The 20,059-nt window shown below is 44.8% G+C and overlaps 1 protein-coding gene across 1 annotated transcript in view; it reads left to right on the top strand.

Annotated features, from left to right (window-relative positions):
* Positions 1 to 3,443: 3,443 nt before the first annotated feature.
* UBE2G1 (ubiquitin conjugating enzyme E2 G1) overlaps positions 3,444 to 20,059 on the top strand; it is a 99,651-nt gene continuing 83,035 nt past the window's right edge. The window contains exon 1 of the mRNA XM_041770345.1: positions 3,444 to 3,571. Within this exon, the coding sequence (XP_041626279.1) occupies positions 3,526 to 3,571 (46 nt within the window). The 5' untranslated portion in view covers positions 3,444 to 3,525. The remainder of the gene's footprint in view (positions 3,572 to 20,059) is intronic.

Here is a 20,059-nt window from a genome sequence, read left to right as displayed (position 1 = left end):
CAGAGAGGCCACCTAAACTGGAACAAGAATCAACAGCATTGCTGCATGCTAGAAGACAATGAATCAATACTTTCATATTCCTGAAGAAAAAATATTTGATTTTAAACATAAAATTCTATACCTGGCTAAACTGGCATTAAGTTATAGATTTTTAAGACTTTGGCATTTTTGGACATAGAAGGACTTAGAACATTTTCCCTACATATATTCCTTAGAGGTATCTGAGAATATGCTCTGGCATTAAGAAGAAGTACACAAAGAAGAATTACGCTTGAGATCAGGGATGACATAGATGGAGCCCAGGAGCATGGCCAAGGAGAACCTAGGGAAGGCTTCTGGACATCAGGCATTGCTCAGTGCACCAGCTCAGATGAGAGGGGTAATATACAGTTTCGGCAAGGGAGATTTCTAAGAAACAGAGCTTGATAGAATACAGTAACAAGGCGGTGGGATGGAGAAGAGAAGGATATTGATTATAATTGAGATACTGCAAGAAAAAAAGCTATGATCAGAAACTCTAGGCCAAAAAGTGTCTGTGTAAGGAACACATATAATTATAATCCATTAGAGTCAACATTTTTTTTAAAGATTTTATTTATTTGAGAAAGAGACATAGTGAAAGAGAACATGAATGAGGGTAATGGCAGACGGAGAGCGAGAAGCATGCTCTCCGCTAAGCAGGGAGCCGGTGGCACTGGATCCCAGGATCCAGAGATCATGACCTGAGCCCAAGGCAGATGCTCAACCTACTGAGCCACCCAGGTGGCCCAATTATATAATTCACTACAGTCAACAAGTATGAAGTCACAATAGTGTAAAAACTTATAATACCTACTGATTTAAAAGCTATTGATTGAGGGATGCCCAGGTGGCTCAGTGGTTGGGCATCTGCCTTTGGCTCAGGGCGTGACCTGGGAGTAAGTCTCGCATCAGCTTCCCGCATCGGCTTCCCTCATAGAACATGCTCCCCCCTCAGCCTATGTCTCTGCCTCTCTCTCTCTGTGTCTCTCATGAATAAGTACCTAAAATACATAAATGTATTTATTCATGAGAGAGACAGAGAGGCAGAGACTCAGGCAGAGGGAGTAGCAGGCTCCACGCAGGGAGCCTGATGTGGGACCTGATCCCGGGACTACAGGATCATGCCCTGGGCTACAGGGGCTAAACCGCTGAGCCACCCAGGGATCCCCCAATACATAAAATCTTAAAAAAAAAAAAAAAAAACAACTATTGATTGATTTGTGATGATTTAATGACATTAGGAGAATAAAAGGTGGAAGGTAGCATAAAATAGCTAAATCCTCTTTGGTTATAACAAGAATAATCTTTTTTTTTATTTATGATAGTCACAGAGAGAGAGAGAGAGGCAGAGACACAAGCAGAGGGAGAAGCAGGCTCCATGCACCGGGAGCCCGACGTGGGAATTCGATCCCGGGTCTCCAGGATCACGCCCTGGGCCGAAGGCAGGTGCTAAACCGTTGCGTCACCCAGGGATCCCGGTTATACCAAGAATAAATACATAAGGTCTTAAATGGATAAGTCAAGAAAAAGTATTAAAGTACATTATTTAAACCAATGGAGGAGGTAAGTACCAGTGGGAAGTGCTAAGGGCAGTAACAGGGACCTGTCCCGGGGTTGCAGGATTTCAGAGTGGGGAAGGCTAACCGAGGAATGTGTGTTTCAATATAAGCCCTAATATGCTAATTATGACTTATGTGTATTTATTACTTTGATAAATTTAAAAATTTATTTAAAAAGAACGGTTTTGGGGATCCCTGGGTGGCTTAGCGGTTTGGCGCCTGCCTTTGGCCCAGGACGCGATCCTGGAGTCCCGGGATCAAGTCCCACATGGCGCTCCCTGCATGGAGCCTGCTTCTCCCTCCTCCTATGTCTCTGCCTCTCTCTCTCTCTCTCTCTCATAAATAAATAAATAAATAAATAATAAAAAAAAGAACAGTTTCTAGGGGCACCTGGGGGGCTCAGGGATTTAGCGTCTGCCTTCGGCTCAGAGCGTGACACCGGGGTCGCGGGTTGGAGTACCGCTTGGGGCTTCCGGCAGGGGAGCCTGTGCCTCTGCCTGTGTCTCTGCCTCTGTGTCTCTTAGGAATAAATAAAATATTAAAAAAAAATAAAACTAAAAAGAACGGTTTCTAGTCCAGAAAGGAAGGGTGTTTTCGGACACTGGTCCGAGCAGCCAGAAAGCTCCAGCGCGGGGACAAGCTGGGCTGCGGCAGGGAGGCCCTGAGGAGAGCGGACCGTTAAGTAGGACTTCTTTTCTCGTTATAAAGAAACACGTTTGGGGCCTTCCTGTCTCGCTCTCCTCCTTAGTGACCCCGCACTGAGCACACCTGAGGCCTTGCCTGCGGAGCTTGTGACCCCGAGGGAGCAGGGCGCCCCTCTCCACGTGTACCTGCTCTGGGGGCGCCCAGGAAGATTCTCGGAGACATTCCTGATCTGGAGAGCGGTCTGAGCCAGGACGCAGCCAGCCTCCTGCGGGCAAGGGCAGGGCGGTCCTTCCCCGCGGCCCCCGCTACAGAGGCGTGCAGGTGCTGGAGGGACCGAGGGGCCGGAGCGCGCTCCACGGGGTCGCGCAGCCCCGGGGGCCGTGCAGGTGCTCGAGGGACGGGAAGGCCCAGGTTCCCTCCGCGGCCTCCGCGGCCCCCACAGCTGTGCAGGCGCACCGGGCAAGTGCTGGAGGACTGAGGGCCCGAGCGCCGTCCGCGGGGTCCCAGGTGATGCTCTATGGTCAGTCCGCAGTAAGAGGTGCGCCAGGAATCTTCACCCTTCTTTCTGTAAAAGGAGTTAGAGCACCTGACGTCAGCTTCGGGGGTTTACGTAAAACGGGACACACCAGCAGGAAGTTCGGCTCCAGCCACGGCTCGTTCGCAGTCGCCCGCAAGCTGGCCCCGCACTCCGGGACCACCTGCTCCAGCCCGGGGGCTAAGTCCGGGCAAGCGGCGACCTCCTCGTCACGGTGTCCACGCGGCGTCGGCCAGCGGCCCCGCTCCCCACACCCGCCCCGGCGTCCCCTGCGCCTCGCGCGACCTTCCCAAAATGGCGGCGGCTGGCGCCGCGGCGCGCAGGGGGCGGGATTCCGCCGGCGGGGGCGGGGCCGGCGGGCGGGCCGAGGCGAGGTGGGCAGCCCCAGCGCGCCTGCGCGGAGCGGCCCTGCGCGCAGTGAGGCAGTGGCGGGGGGAAAGGCAGTGGCGGGGGGAAGGCACCGGCGGGGCCGACGGGCGGCTCGAAGGAGGGGAGCGGGCAAGCGGAGTCCCAGTACGCGCCGCGGCCGCCCGGGCGCCCTCCCGTTCCGGGCGTGAGGCGCCGTGTGGAGTCCCCCGCGCTGACCCGCGCCGGTAGCGAGGCGCCGCTCCCGCCGCCAGCCCGGCCTGCCCCGGCCCCGGCCCCGGCCCCGGCTCTCCCGTCGCGGGGGCCCGCGTTCCTCAGCACTCCCGGCTCCGGGCGCCCCCACAGCCTGCTCCCGGCCCCTCGGAAGCCCCGGCGCCGGCCCGGGCCCTCGGCGGGAGGATGACGGAGCTGCAGTCGGCGCTGCTACTGCGGAGACAGCTGGCAGGTGAGCGCCGGCCGGCCCGGGCCCTCCTCCTCCGGGCGGGCGGCCGGGGCGAGGTCGGGGAGTCCGTCCGGCCGGGCCCGCACTCGGCCGGCGTCGGGAGGCCGTCGGGAGGCCGTCGGGAGGCCGTCGGGGGCGGGGACGCGGCCCGCCGCGGGGACCGGGCCGGCGCCCGCCCCCTCCCCTCGTTCCCCTCCCCCACCGCGCGGTGGGACGTTGCGGGGGAGGGGCCGCGGGGCCCCGGAGGGGCGGGCCCCGGGCTCAGGTGCGGCCGCGGGGGGAGGGGCGGCCGCGGGACCCGGGGGCCGGGGGGCGTCCGGGCTGGCAGGCTGCGGGGGGCCGGGCCGGGCCGGCGGGCGGGGCGCGGGCGGGCGGGCTGGGGGAGGCGGCCCCCGGCCGCGGAGGGGAGGCGCGCAAAACTTCTGGCCGGCCGCGCGGCGCCGCGGAGTTGGGGCGGACAACAAAGCGCCGGCCTGGGCGGCCGCGGCGCGCGGGGTTGGCGGAGCGGGCAGTGCGGGCCGCCGCCGGGCCGCCTCCGCCTGGCACGGGCCCCGCCTGGCCCGCCCGCCCGCCTCGCCTCGCCTCGCCCGCCGCGGAGGGTGGGAGCGGGCCGGGAGCCGCTCGCGGCCGCCCCGGGCTTTGTGCCCCGAGGGCCCCCGCACCGGCTCGCTGAGCCCCCGAGCCGCGGGGCCGGGCCGGGGCGGCGGCCGGGGGCGGTCCCCCCGGGGCCGCCGGCGGCCCCCTCCCCCATTGTCCCGGCCTCCGGCCGTTTGCGGCTTCCAGGTTGACTTTTTAGGGGGTTGGCTCCTGCTCCTCTAGGACGGTGCGAGCGGGGCATGCGCACTGGGGGCGGACGTGCGCCGAGGGCGGGGGGGCCGGTGGCTTCACAATGCCGCCCCACGTGCTGCCAGATTTAAAGAGAAATGTGCACCCCCGGCCCGGCGCGCCTGCCGCCGTCGTCGCTGCTGCTCCCCGCGGGGTCCTCGCCGCCCCGAGCCCTGGGCCCTGGGCCCCGGGTCCTGCGCTCGGCGCTCGGAGCCCAGGCCTGCAGAACTCCAGCTCGTCCACACTCCTCGAGCTGCTGCTTCAGTCACCTCGATGGCTTCTTGAGAAAAAGGTTGTCAGGGACTGCTGGAGGTTGTATAATTAGCGTTATTATTAGACCATGAGCAAGCAGGTTTGGACACATTCAACTTCTGGATGCTCAGGGCAGTGACTTGAAGCGGATGGAGAAGTTCTGGCGATAGTTGATAATCCATCACGGAGAATGTATCGGAAAAGCGATGAAACAATAACCTTATTGCATCTTGTTTTTTGTCTTTTTTTTTTTTTTGGTTTATTTTGTTTTGGAGGAAGGAGTTAGGATGTCCTTTTGTCTCGTGAAGAATTCTCTAGTAAGTTTTTATTATGTGCTGAACTATTGAACAGCATTAGAACACGAAGTCAGTAGTAAAACAGCCTTCAGCTCTTAACATGGCAGGAAAGATACACATTTTTAAAGGTGTGAAGGAAGTTAGGCAGTTACTAAGAAAGTAAAGTATGACTAAAAACAGTGGTAGCAGTTCTTGAGAAGTACTTTCCTACTCCGCTCTAGGTTTTGATGGCCTCTTGGTTCAGTTTTGCTCTTTTTGTCAAGATTAATCCCAAATGTTGATAAAACATTTTCCAGAGGTCTTCATTTTTGGCTTACTATCTGTTTGTTTATTTATTTATTTATGATAGTTACAGAGAGAGAGAGAGAGAGAGAGAGAGAGAGAGGCAGAGGCAGAGGGAGAAGCAGGCTCCACTCCACGCACCGGGAGCCCGACGTGGGATTCGATCCCGGGTCTCCACGATCGCGCCCTGGGCCAAAGGCAGGCGCCAAACCGCTGCGCCACCCAGGGATCCCTGGCTTACTCTTTTAAAGGATTTTATGTGTGGGATCCCTGGGTGGCGCAGCGGTTTGGCGCCTGCCTTTGGCCCAGGGCGCGATCCTGGAGACCGGGGATCGAATCCCACATCAGGCTCCCGGCGCATGGAGCCTGCTTCTCCCTCTGCCTGTGTCTCTGCCTCTCTCTTTCTCTCTGTATGACTATCATAAAAAAAAAAAAAAAAAAAAATTTAAAAAAAAAAAAATAAAGGATTTTATGTGTAAGTGCTGTCTGCACCCAGTGTGGGACTCAAACCCACAACCCGGAATGGAGAGCTCTGCACCCTCCACCTGCTGAGCTGGCCGGTGCCCCACTGCTTGACTGTTAGCTAAGGCCATTGATACTCACTTTGAAGTTGGAGGAGAGACTGTATTGCTGTGTCATTTTTCAAGCCTCATTATAAAGTCAGTTAATTGCTGATTAAGTTTTCTTGCATTAAAAAAATTTTTGTTTTTTTTTTAAGATTTTATTTATTCATGAGAAACAGAGAAAGAGGCAGAGACAGGCAGAGGGAGGAGCAGGCTCCATGCAGGGAGCCTGATGCTGGACTGGATCCCCGGACTCCAGAATCACGCCCTGGGCCAAAGGCAGATGCTAAACCGCTGAGCCACCCAGGGATCCCCATTTTTTTCTTGCATTTTTGATCAGAAGCTGTGGACTGTTCTTAATTTCTTAAAGATTTGGACAATTTTAATTAACATGAACAAAACAGGAGATGAAGGGAGTTTTTTTTTTTTTTTTAAGATTTTATTTATTTATTCATGACATTGCGCTTTGTGGTTCTTCGGATATCATTTGAAAACAGGAAAGCATGGTAAACTGTAATCTCTTGAAATCATTTAGAGTGAATTTTGAAAGGCTTAATAAATGCTTTAAAAGTCTTGAAGTGTAGATTTGAGTAGAGAAACTTGTATGCCATTGTAGCTGCTAGAATATCAGAAACAGGGGTCCACAGTGGTCAGGTTTATTGAGACTGGCCTTTACAGGTTTTACATCATTAGTCCTGGTGAGAATTTCCTGTATCTGTGTCTGTTTTGTTGGTAACTGAAGAGTGGGGTGCATTTGGTTGCAGAGTTTCTCAGACTCAGAACCACTGACATTTTGGGCATACTATTGTGGGGGCCTGTACTGTGCCTTAGAGAATGTTTAGCAGCACTCTTGGCCTCTACACGCCAGATGCCGGTGGTAGTACACCCCCTCTGCTGTGACAACCAGACCCGTCTCATTGCCATTTTCCCTGGGGGATTCAAACCAACCCAGGCTGAAAAATAACTGGTTTAAGATTGTTTTGGTTAAGACCATTGTAGCTATTGTGAAGCAAGTAAGAACACCTTACAGACTCATGAAATCAGATAGGCTCTGTGTTTCTTTGTATTATTAGACTCTGACTTACTCCTTGGCGGGTTTAGCAGGAGTTTGTAATACTAAACACAGAAATCTGACACACCAGAGATATTTCAGAATTGTTTTATTTTTTGAGAAGGTAATATAAGCACTGGTTTAAGATATACAACGCAAAATGGTATATAGTCTTTCCAGTACCCCAAAGAATACCAGGTGCTTTTCTTGGAAACAGACTATCATTGATAATTTCTGTGTGCCTTTTCAGAGAGATTCTTGTATTTGTGTTTATGTGTATATATATTTACTGAGGACTGGCACGTACTGGGCAATGCGCAGGTTATGTGTATTATCTTGTTTCATTCTCCTGATAAAGAAATAGTGGCTTGGAGAGATTGAGTTACTTGCCCAAAGTCAAGCGGTGGTAAGTGAGTGGTGCTGCTGTGTTCAAATTGAAGGGCTTCTTATTTTGGAGACTTTGCTTTTATTTATTTTCTTGCTGTTTATTTTATTTTTTACTCTATTGTTTTTAATTGGCTATATTGCCTCCCAGGGAGCAATAATAACCACAAACATGAAATAGTATTTATAAATTTAAATATTCAGAGTTAATTTATCCAGTAACTACCAAAATGATTGTGGAAATGTTCTTAGTAAAGTGTTTTGTACAAAGTGCTATACATTAAAATCAAAGTGGTGTTCTTAAAATAATCATAAAAAGATTTTTGCCATTGTGAGCTTAAGGCCAACATTCTGCAGAATCGGGAGTACTAGTGAGCTTTGTGGTGTTGGTGGATAACTATGAGAAAAATTTTGAAGTTATTGGATTTGGAAATTTTATTTATTTATTTATTTACTTATTTAAAGTAGGCTCCACACACAGCATGGAGCCCATTGCAGGGCTTGAACTCCTGACCCTGAGATCAAGACCTGGATGCTTAACCCACTGAGCTACCCAGGTGCCCCTTGGGTTAGTTGGACTTACTCTCTACTCTTACTGAACTAAATTTTGTGATGTGATGAGCATTTATAAGGAATAAGGGGAAGTTTTTGTTTTTTTAAGATCACTTGAAGTTTTTTAAAGATTGGTACCATAGGTTTTCAAGAGTTAAGGTCTCACAGGCACCTGTCCTTCCAGAATTAGGAAGAATTCTCTTATACAGTAACAATGAAATAATTGAGCTGCTTTTACTGTAGAAATTTTCATTGTGTATTTAAAAGTTATCTGGATGATTCCCAAATCTTCCATCTCCTTGGCTACCCATATAAGTAGGTTGTTGTGATGAGTTAGTTATATGTGTTTCTTAGATTTAGAATGTGCAGTGGAACCACTTGGGGAAATACAGATTCCTCATCTCATGCCCAAAGAGTCTACATATCATGATGAAGAAAATCGACTTTTTAAAGGAGTTCTATGGGTGGCTGTGAAGCCAGGGGTTCAGAGCCATAACTGCAGTGGGTGCCCTGAGCTCTTTCCTCCAGAGGGCTCCCTACAGTTCCTGGTTTTGTCATGTGCTGTTTCTTTAGCAGGGTGTTCCTAAGATATTCAGAGAATACTCTCAGGAGGAGTCAGAAAGATTTGATATTTTTGACCTTTCTAGAATATATTGGTACTTTGACATACAGTTCCATTAGCGATGTTAAACAAACAGATATTGAATTATTGTTTTTAAAATTTATTTATGATAGTCACAGAGAGAGAGAGAGAGAGAGAGAGAGAGAGAGGCAGAGACATAGGCAGAGGGAGAAGCAGGCTCCATGTACCGGGAGCCCGACGTGGGATTCGATCCCAGGTCGCCAGGATCACGCCCTGGGCCAAAGGGTGCAGCTAAACCGCTGCGCCACCCAGGGATCCCTGAAATTGAATAATTATTGACAGGAATTACCCTAGTGTCAGAAGATTCTGGGTGATAAACGTAATTTTCTCTCTCTCTCTCTCTGTGTATACATATACACATAGATGCATATGTATGTATACTTATGTATATACACACATATATATCTATACACACACATATATACACATATACACACAAATATATTTTTTAAGTAGGCCCCATGCCCAGTGTAGAGCTCAGCACAGGGCTTGAACTCAACCCCAAGATCAAGACCTGAGCTGAAATCAGGAGTCAGACATTTAACTGACTGAGGCACCCAGGTGCTCCTTAATAGATGTATTTTTTAAGATTTTATTTATTTATTTCAGAGAGAGAGCTCCAGCGCACACACGAGTGTTGGGAGGAACAGGGAGAGAGGAGGAGAGAAACCGACTCTCCTCACACTCGAGGCAGAGGTTGATACGTGGATCTCAGGCCTATGAGATCATGACTTGAGCCAAAATTAAGAGTTGGTTGCTTAACCAACTGAGCCACTCAGCACCCCCCCCCCCTTAATAGATGTTAATCTTTTTTTTTTTTTTTTAAGATAAAAGACTCAAACTGACAATCCTGAGATCAAGAATCTCAGCCTCTACCAACTCAGCCAGCAAGGCGCCTCTTAACTATTAACATTTTTAATAGTTGTTAACTCATATAGAAGAAAATGTTTAAAAATCTGGAAATGGCAGGGAAGTCTACAAGTAAGTTTATATTGCATCATACCACTAATTGTTTAACAGTCTGGGAATTTTTATATCCAGAAATAATTCCTTTATTATAGAAATAGTGGAGCTACTGCATGTTTTACTGAATATGCTGTCAAGAAAAAAAGCGTAAGTGAAACATACTGTGATGGGGTGGGGGTGTTGGATAATTTACGTGCCTTGCAGTGGAGGAATTGGATATCCGACCTGTGTTGTCACAGAATCTAAAGCAGCCTCATTTTGCGGCGTATACATGTCAAATCATTATGTTGTGGGCCTTAAAAGTACATAATGTTATATGTCAATTGTATCTCCGTGAAACTGGGGGAAGTCTTTAATAATTTTTTAAAGATTTTATTTATTTGAGAGAGAGCGATCAGGGGGGTAGAGGGAGAGGGAGAAGCAGACTCCTCACTGAGCAGGGAGCCCAACACAGGGCTGGATCCCAGGATCCCAGGATCATGACCTGAGCCGAAGGAAGACACTTAATCAACTGAGCCACCCAGTTGCCCTGAAGCTGGGGGAAAGTCTTAGTATTTCAGTGAATAAGTGAATTTTCTTAACATTAGGGAATAAATGATTTTTGAGTAATAATTTCTGTTCAGTGAATATTTTTGATAATGCAATGAAACTCTTTTTTATAAGCAACAGTAGTTTGATTTTCTATAAACTACTGAATGAAACATACTACTTTAGTCTTTTGTAACAGATGACCTCACTTTCTGAGATGCTGCTGAGCATGTTAAAAGGTTAAAGTAAATTAAATTCTACAATCTGTAGATACTAGTATTTTGTATAATCTGCATTTGCTGTGATGTACTACCAGAATATATAGTTTTACTATGTAGTTTTTATGCTAATACACTTTGTATTTGGTGATACTTTTGTACATAATTAAGAAGCCTTGGTGTAGGGGACTGTCACTGTATTGCTGCTTTTGATTTCCTTTTCTCAGGTGGAGTATTTGTTTATATTATCAAGAAGGTTTCAACCCTTGGATTATTTGGTTTTGGATGCTTCAGTGCAGTTTTTTTTTTTTTTTAAGATTTTATTTATTTATTCATGATAGAGAGAGAGAGAGAGAGAGAGAGGCAGAGACACAGGCAGAGGGAGAAGCAGGCTCCATGCAGGAGCCCAATGGTGGGACTCGATCCTGGGATTCCAGTATCACGCCCCGGGCCATAGTCAGGTGCTAAACTGCTGAGCCACCCAGGGATCCCCAAGATATGTGCATGTTAAAATACAGCATTATATTTTTTTTCCCCCAGTGCAGGGTAGTATTAGCCTTATTCAAGGATGTCAGAAATTTTTATCGGTGCTGTTCCAGTGTTGGATTCTGGTACTCTGAGAAAATGCTGGGAAAAATACAGTAATTTTTTGTTGTTGGCATAGCGATGTATACCTCTCTTTATGATGTGAAATTCTAGAAAATATGTGGAGAGTTAATTTTTGTAAGAGGAAAATTTCCTTTTATTTATGCTTTCTGTCAATGTGTGATAACTTAGAAAAACTGCTACTGCTTCTTTTGACTTTTCTCCACCTTTCTTGTCCATGCCCCCAGTGGTTAGGGGTCTGTGAAAAGTGTAAACAATAAATAACTTATTTGTATTTTTACCTGGCAGTAGAAATTTTAAAAGTTGTTTTGCTTTAATCTTGTAAGGATTGCTTTTAAAGAACAATTAATCACATTTAGGATTTTTTCCTAAATGTCCTTTATGTTAGGAAGCACTGTTTGGATTTGCTTTTGAATGTGCCCACATTTTAACTGTGTGTGTTATCATTTTCTTACTCTTATGTCCATTATGTAAGAATGTACATTACATTGGAGTTTCAGTTTCAAAGACAATGGGTTGCTAGGTGAACGTTTTTTGTGCACAGCATCAAAAGCACAATCAATAAGAGGAATATTGGTAAATTGGGCATCACCAACATTAAAAACTTACGTTTGTGAAAGACAAATGAAAAGGCAAGCTACAAACTGGAAGAATGTATTTGTAAACTAAATATCTGGCAAAGAATAGTTGTAGACTATATAAAGAACTCTCAAACTCAGCAGGAAAAGAAAACAGTCCTTGTAGAAAGTGAGCAAAAATGTGAACAGACACTTCAGGTGGCACGTGAGCAAATGAAAAGATGGTCCACATTATTGGACATTAGGAAAATGCACATTTAAACCATGCTGTGCATTGGTGTAGAGGAACGTGAGCTCTCCTACATTGTTGGTGGGAGTGTGAGATAGTGCAGCCACTGTGGAAAAGTTCGTGGTTTCTTGTAAAAGCGTATAGACTATTATCAAGGGCACATTCAGGCATTTATTTTAGAGAAATGAAAATTATGTCCTTGTGAAAACCTGAATGGTCATCGTAGCTTTATTAGTGAGAGCTGAAAACTGGCAGACGACCCAGACACCCTCTGTGGGTGAATAAATGGTGGTACGTCGGTATCATGGATGAACTGGATGTGTATGAATGAACACCACTGATACACATGACCACTTGGATGAGCTCAAGTGAGTTCCTGCTGAATGAAGAAAAGCTAATCTCAAAAGTTTACATGCTGTATGATTCCCTTTACATAAAATTATTTTTATTGTGGTAAAAAACACACAAAATTGACCTTAACTATTTTTTTTTTTTAAGATTTATTTATTTATTCAGAGAGAGAGACAGAGACAGAGACACAGAGACACTGGCAGAGGGAGAAACAGGCTCCATGCAGGGAGCCCGACGTGGAACTCAATCCCGGGTCTCCAGGATCATACCCTGGGCTGCAGGCAGTGCTACACCGCTGTGCCACCGGGGCTGCCCCCTTCTTAACTGTTTTTAAGTGTACAGTTCAGTAGTGTTAAATACATTCACATTGTGAACAGACCTCTAGAACTTTACCTTTAAAACTGAAACTGTTTATCCATCAAACCACAGCTGTCCCTTTCCCCTTTCCTCTTGCCCCTTGCTCATAACCATCGTTTTACTTTCTGTTTCTGTGAATTTAATAACTTTACTTCCTATAAATGAAATCATACAGTATTTGTCTTTTTCTGACTTGACTGGCTTATTCACTAGCATATGTCCTAAAGGTCATCCATGCTTGTGACAGACGTTCATTCCCTTTTATTTTTATTTATTTATTTTTAAGATTTTACTTATTCATGAGAGAGACAGAGAAAGAGAGAGGCAGAGACACAGGCAGAGGGAGAAGCAGACTCCCTGTGGGGACCCCGATGCGGGACTCGACCCCAGGACTCCAGGATCATGCCCTGAACCAAAGGCAGATGCTCAACCCTTGAGCCACCCAGGTGCCCCAGTTCCTTCTCTTTTAAAGCTAAATAACGTTCCTTTGTATGTGTGTGCCACGTGGTGTTTATCCACTCATCCATACATCTGGGTCACTTCCACCTCTTGGCTCTTGTGATTATTGCTGCTTTGAAAATGGGTGTGCAAATATCTCTTCAAGATCATGCTTTCAGTTTGGCTATAAATTCAGAAGTGGGATTGCTGGATCATATGGTAGTTCTGTTTTTAAAAATAGACTATTTTTAGAGCAGTTTTAGGGTCACAGCAAAATTGAGCAAACACTACAGGGATTTCTCATACACCCCTCTGCCCCCATATGTTCTAGACCTCCTGCCTGTTATCTGCACCCCCCTATGAGTAGTGCCTGTGTCACAGTTTTTTAATTTTATTTTTTAGATTTTTCTTTTTATTTATGCGTGAGAGAGAGAGAGGCAGAGACACAGACACAGGCATAGGGAGAAGCAGCCTCCATGCAGGGAGCCCGATGTGGGACTCGATCCTGGGTCTCCATGATCAGGCCTTGGGCTGAAGGCGGCGCTAAACCGCTGAACTACTGGGGCTGCCCCTGTGTCACAGTTGATGAGCCTACTATGAGTTCTGTTTTTAATGTTTTTGGGGAACCTCCATATTCTCCCTAGTGGTAGCACTATTTTACATTCCCACCAAAAGGGTACAAGGGTTCCAAATTGTCCACATCCTCACCAACACTTATTATTACCTTTTTGTTTGTTTTTGTTTTAAATATTTTATTTATTTGAGAGGGCATGAGTGGGGGTGAGAGAGAGGGAGAAGCTTGCTCCCCACTAAGTAGGGAGCTGGATTCAGGACTCAATCCCAGGACCCTGGGATCATGATGTTTGTTTGTTCTGGACTGTAGCCATCCTGATGGGCATTAGATGATATCTTATAGTTTTGATTTGTATTTCTCTGATGATTCCTGATGTTGAGCAACTTTTCATGTGCTCATTGGACCTTGAATCATCATCTTTGGAGAAATGTCTATTCAAGTCCTTTACCCATTTTTAACCAGGTTATTTGATTTTTTTTGTTGTTAAGTTGTATGAGTTCTATTTTATTTTATTTATTTTTTAAGTTGTTTGAGTTCTTTATGTACTCTGGATATTAACCCTTTATTAGGTAATAAATACTATTTGCAAGTATTCTCCCATTCCATAGGTTACCTTTTCACTCTGTTGATCGTGTCCTTTGGCATACAAAAATTTTCAAGTTTGGTGCTCTCTGTTTTTGCTTTTGTGGCCTGTCCTTTTGGTGTCATACCCAGGAAACCATCGCCAAATCTGGTGTCATCAGGCATTTCTCCTGTGTACTCTTCTAATAGTTTTATAGTTCCAGGTCTTATGTTTAGATCTTTTATCCATTTTGAGTTAATTTTTGTACATGATGAAGATAAGGATTCAACTTCGGTCTTTCGCACGTGGATATCCAGGTTTCCCATCACCACTTGTTGAAGAGACTGCCCTTTCCCACACTGAATGGTCTTGATATATGTATAGAATTCTCGAAATGACGCAATTATGGACATATAGAATGGACTAGTTGTTTTCAGGGATTAGGGATGATAGTGGTGTGTGGCTATATAGGGTGGTGGTAGCATGAAGAATCTTTGTGGCCATGGGACAGTTTTGTATCTTTGCAGATATGCAGATGTGGTAAAATTGCATTGAGCTGTAGGCACACTGAGTGATGAAATCTATATAAAGTGTGTGGATTGTATTGATGTCAATATCTTTGGTTTGATCTACTATAGCAGGATGTTAGGTATATGAGGCCTTTCTGTACTATTTTTTCCATTATAGATCTGTACTTAAAAATAAAAAGTTTTTAAAATGTCACTGGTAGCCAAAGCATTTTTATCAGTCTTTTTTCATGTAGAGAACTCCCATTTTTACTATTCATAGTTTTACTATTCATAGTTTTAAGCAATGATACAACTGCCACATTAACACTTTCAAGGAAAAGGAAGTTGAGAGAGAAATCTATAGTTTAAGATAGAAATTCCATCTTAATTTTAAGTAATCCTTATCTAAACTTCTTGTGCTGCCATTTGGAAAATGGAAGAGAGGATCAGAAGAAAAGTTGATTTATTGAGGTCTTGTGTGGAGTTGCACTGGGAAAAGCTGGGGGATGCAGAGGGGGTGTGGTATTCTACCTTGAGGTGCTGCGCATAGTAGAGAGAGGTCAATGGACATGCAAACAAAAGGTTAATGCTGTATGCACGTGAGCATGTGGAAGGAAGGAGTGATTAGCTTTGGGGGTGGGGAGGACTGTGGGGTTGGGAAGGCTTCCTGGATACATCAGAACCAGCATGTCTGGTCTCTTTAAGGTTATATACTAGGTTATATACTTTAAAGAAGTTTTTGCGTTTATTATGTGAAGAAAGTAGTAACTAGAAATAATTAACATGGTGGGCTGAAATCGAAAGTTGACAGAATTACAACAGATAGGTGTTTCTGAGAGACAACCAATAAGCCTGTAGAAGATTTCCATGAAGAGTCTGAACACAACTTTCAAGGGATGGCAGCAATTTGTAATTTAAAAATGCTTTACCCTCTGTCTGTGTCTCTGCCTCTCTCTGTGTGTATCTCTCATGAATAAATAAAATCTTAAAAAAAAAAAGGGGGGGACGCCTGGGTGGCTCAGAGGTTGGGCATCTGCCTTTTGCCCAGGACGTGATCCTGGAGTCCTGGGATCGAGTCCCACGTCGGGCTCCCTGCGTGGAACCTGCTTCTCCCTCTGTCTCTCTGCCTCTGTGTGTGTGTGTCTCTCATGAATAAATAAAATCTTTAAAAAAAATGCTTTAAAGGGCCTAAGCCTGCTCACCTCACAGTTATATAAATAAACGTATTTAAAAGAGAGGCGATGGGAAGGAAACAGATCGATGAGTGCTTGTCACAATACTCTTCCTGATCCCAGGTCTTTCCAGTTGTGGTCACATTCAGTCCTCACAGCAAGTCTTTGAAGTCAGTGTTACCACCTTCTTGAGATAAGGAAGTTGAGGTTTATATTACATCTGGTAATTTCCCCAAGCTAACCCTGATGGAGCTGGGTGGCAAAAATAGGTCTGTCTGCTGATGGAGCCTGATTCCTTCCCTGAATGTGCTTTTATAAATGAGTTGACAATTTAATGAATTAAAGACCTTCTCTTGAGAGAAGTGTTCATACACAAATTTGGGTATAATTTCAGCATATTCTGATCTCTTGAGTGAAGTTCATTTGTGTATACACAATGCTATGTCGTAACATGATTCCTTCAAATTTGATGACCTGTTGTTTTGTGTGCTGTGGGGATGGCAAGTGAGTACAGTGTTGTCCTTATGTGATGAAAGACCAGCTTTAAAGAAAAATCTAATTAATTTTGTAATAATACTTAGAAGAAAAACAATAGAAATGAGCTGTTAGAGAAATTAAATTGAAAAGACATACATTTCAGCCCATAATTTATGATATTAGGCCCCTATAAAGTGACTTATCAAATTGCTGTATGAGTTTCTAAATGCTTGCCTTGGGTTCATGTGTCACTGAGCAGTAATGGTTTGGTAGATGTGCACCTGTTAATGGAGCATATTTTGAGTATCACTGCTCTGGGCAGGGTGCAGAGTGACATTTAAACTGCATGCTCTCTCCATGAGGACGGAGACTTCTAGTCAAGTGTGATTAAGATGAGTGTCGTATTAGTTTCAGGTGCACAATATGGTGACCCAGCAGTCCTGTACATTTCTCTGTGCCCATCAGAAGTGTGCTCTTCATCCCCCTTCCCCCACTGGGTACAGAGACTCTTATTTTTGCCTGTTAACTGACATCCCAGAAGCCTAGGAGGGTGACTGAAATTTAGCAGGCAGCCATTAAATGGGTATTGAATGCATTAGAACTAATGTACTCGATTTTTTTCCCCCCTGAGGACTTAAGGACATGTGAACTGAATCTTTTAAGTTAGAAAGTAAAACAGAATACTTCCACTTAATAAACATTAGTTTCTTCTCCATGCTTGGTCCTAGGGATACAAGATACAATCCCTGGCTTCCCTTTCTAGTGTGGAAGGCAAAGTTTTATAGACAAATATTGGTTAATAATTAGAGGTAGGTCTTTCACCACAGTAGAATAGACATTGTTGGCCTTTTTACAAGTATAGCTTTGACCAGATGACTCTCATTGGAATGCTTTGTTTCTCAACAGGGTTCTAATTTTTTATCTCAGAGCAATTTCTTTAATGGACAGTTCTATCTATTATGGCTATAGTTTTCTCAACTCTTATTAATTTATAAATTGCCACAAAAATTAAAGGTCCCCCCCCCCCCCAGCTTTTGTCTTTTTTTTTTTTTTTTCTTTTTTTTAAATGTCTTCAAAGATTCTCTCTGGTCCTCTACCTTAGCTACCTTAGACTTTCTACCCAGGTGGCTGACCACATTTTTCCAGAAGAGGAAACTAGGTTTGACTTATTCACAATAGCAAAACAAAGACAACTAGACTTCATTAATCTCTCTCTCTCTCTCTTTTTTTTTTTTTTAAGATTTTTTTTTATTCATGAGAGAGAGAGGCAGAGACACAGGCAGAAGGAGAAGCAGGCTCCATGCAGGGAGCCCAACATGGAACTCGATCCCGGGACTCCAGGATCAGGCCCTGGGCTGAAGGCAGGCGCTAAACCGCTGAGCCACACAGGGATCCCCTGACTTCATTAATCTGTGAGACTGTCTTTAGCAGTATTTAAATTAGATGTACGTAGAGAATATAAAATGAGTTGATTGAATTATCCCTTTATTACTTAAGTCCTAGGATGTCTTTGAGGGTCATATGTTTCTTTTATTTTCTTGCTTTTTTTTTTTTGATGGTGAGTCAGATGTATTTAAATCTTAGGCAACCTAAATCAAGATTCTACAGGAAGATGTCATATGTATGTTTTAAAAGAACTTTAGTAATGACAAATGAACATGATTATTGTAGATTTGGAAAAGAAAACTTGTGATAGAAATATCAGCCATCCCTTTGAAGTTTCTGTTAATGTAATTATTTTTCTTTTTGTTATATTTTGCCTTTTTAGTAAACTGAAATTCTGGAAGGAAGGACCTTTAGTGTTAAGAATTTTAGTGGAAATCGTACTCTTTGGAGTTAAGTTCTTTGAAGTTCCTTTTACATACTTTTTTTTTTTTTTTTAAATTTTTTTTTATTTATTTATGATAGTCACAGAGAGAGAGAGAGAGGCAGAGACACAGGCAGAGGGAGAAGCAGGCTCCATGCACCGGGAGCCCGATGTGGGATTCGATCCCGGGTCTCCAGGATCGCGCCCTGGGCCAAAGGCAGGCGCCAAACCGCTGCGCCACCCAGGGATCCCCTCCTTTTACATACTTGATACTGTTTAAGAAAATGAGCCCAAGATCAAGAAGTTGATTTTACAAATTCATTTAGCAAGTAAATGCAGCAGTAGGTTTCAAACCCAGGTCACCTTTTTAATAAGACTGCTGCTTTTTTACATGATAGCACGCTGTATGTTAAACTTTGTATCTTTCAAAAGGCGCATTACTATTGCTCATGGCCTCACCTGATGTTTGGGTTTGTTTATTTGTCATCTTCTTCATTGGAGGATTCTAAAACTAAAATATCCTTTAAAGGCTTATATAGAGAGGGGTGTTATTCTGAGACTTTGCTTTAATATTCTTTGACCCCCCCCCCCCCCCAGTAAGTAGAGGAGAACATATATTTTTATTTAGCAGTGCATAGGGCGGTTTATATTGTCATCATTAGAAGTCTAGGACTTTAGGATGTGCTAACATCATTTTTCAAAATGCTGTGAACATTTATGGCGTGCTAGGTCCCCCGAGAAACACTGTATTTTTCAGCGTCTTCTCCGGTTGTTTGTACATCTCTCCCTTAGGGTTATACCCTTGCTGCTGCTTCTCCCTTAGCATTTGCTTGGTGGAAACAGAACAAAACTGTCATCCAACTTGGTTTATATTTAACTCTCACAGGTGCAGCAGTGGCCTGGGTGAGAGCTCTGCTTCCTGCTGCTCTCTTCGGGGTCTAAGGCATCTGGCGTGTGGCTGCTGGGGAAGCTATACCACTGTTATAAGCTTTTTTTCTCTTGTTTTAAACCGTTAATTTTAGGAAGAGTTTTAGATTTGTAGAAAAATTGCAAAGATAGTACGGAGAGTTCTTATATATGTACCAGGTTTCTCGCTAACATCTTATATTAGTATGGTATGTTTGTTACAGTTAATGAACCAGTACTTACACATTATTATTAACTCAAGTTCTTACCTCAGATTTTCACAGTTTCTACCTGCTTTCTGTCTCTGTTCCAGGAGTCCATCCAGGACCTCACGTCGTGTCTGGTTGGCATGGCTTCCTAGGCTTCTATTCTCAGAGTTTTCTTGTTTTTCATGGCTTTTACAGTTTTGAGAATACTGGTTAGGTACATTGTAGAATGTTCCTCAATTGGGTTTGTCTAATGTTTTTCTCATGATTAGACTGGGGTTACAGGTTTTCAGAAAGAATACTGCAGAGGTGAAGTGTCCTTGTTATTACATTGGACTCATTACTTGCGATAACCACATGACAGCATTGCTTGCGTGATCCTTGGTCACTTGGGTAAGGCAGTGTTGGTTGGGTTTTCCACTGTAACTTCGTTTCCCCCTTTCCTACCCTTTTCATTGTAAACTACTAAGGCCAGCCCACACTCATGGGAAGGAGGGAGTAGGCCTCCCACCTCCTGTTGGGGAGAATATTTACTTAACATTATTTGGAATTTTTCTGTAAGGAGGACTTTTCACTTCTCCCCTGTTTGTTAATTCAATGTTGTATTGTGTATAGACTGGTGTGTATTTTTTTAAATTTTAGGTTGGCTCCGTGCCCAACGTGGGGCTTGAACTCATGACCCTGAGATGAAGAGTTGGGCAGGCTCTACTGACTGAGCCAGCCAGGCACCCTACAGACTTGGATATTTTATTGTATACTTTGGGTTGCAATCTATATTAGTAGGGTTCTCCAGAGAAACACAACTGATAGGATGGAGGTAAATACATATATATATCATGGTGTATGATTGTAGAGGCTGGCAAGTCCAATATCTGCAGGGTAGCCTGGTGTTCTAGGGGAGAGAGGATGTTGCAGTTCAACTCCAGACGCAGTGTGCTGGCAGAATTTTCTCTTAGAGCGAGGCTAGTCTTTTGAAAAATTAGGACCTTCAGCTGATTGGATGAGGCCCATTCACATTATGGAGGATAATCAGCTTTACTCAGAGTTTACTGATTTAAATTGTGGTCTTGTCTGAAAACAACCTTATTCCAGAAACACCTGGAATAATGTTTGATCAAATACCTGGGTACTGTGGCTTGCTCACACTGACATGTATAAT

Source organism: Vulpes lagopus, chromosome 10 (genome assembly GCF_018345385.1).
Source record: "Vulpes lagopus strain Blue_001 chromosome 10, ASM1834538v1, whole genome shotgun sequence".
Classification (NCBI taxonomy): Eukaryota; Metazoa; Chordata; class Mammalia; order Carnivora; family Canidae; genus Vulpes; species Vulpes lagopus.
Note: the sequence above shows the minus strand (reverse complement) of the source record. Positions and strands in the feature narration are given on the sequence as shown.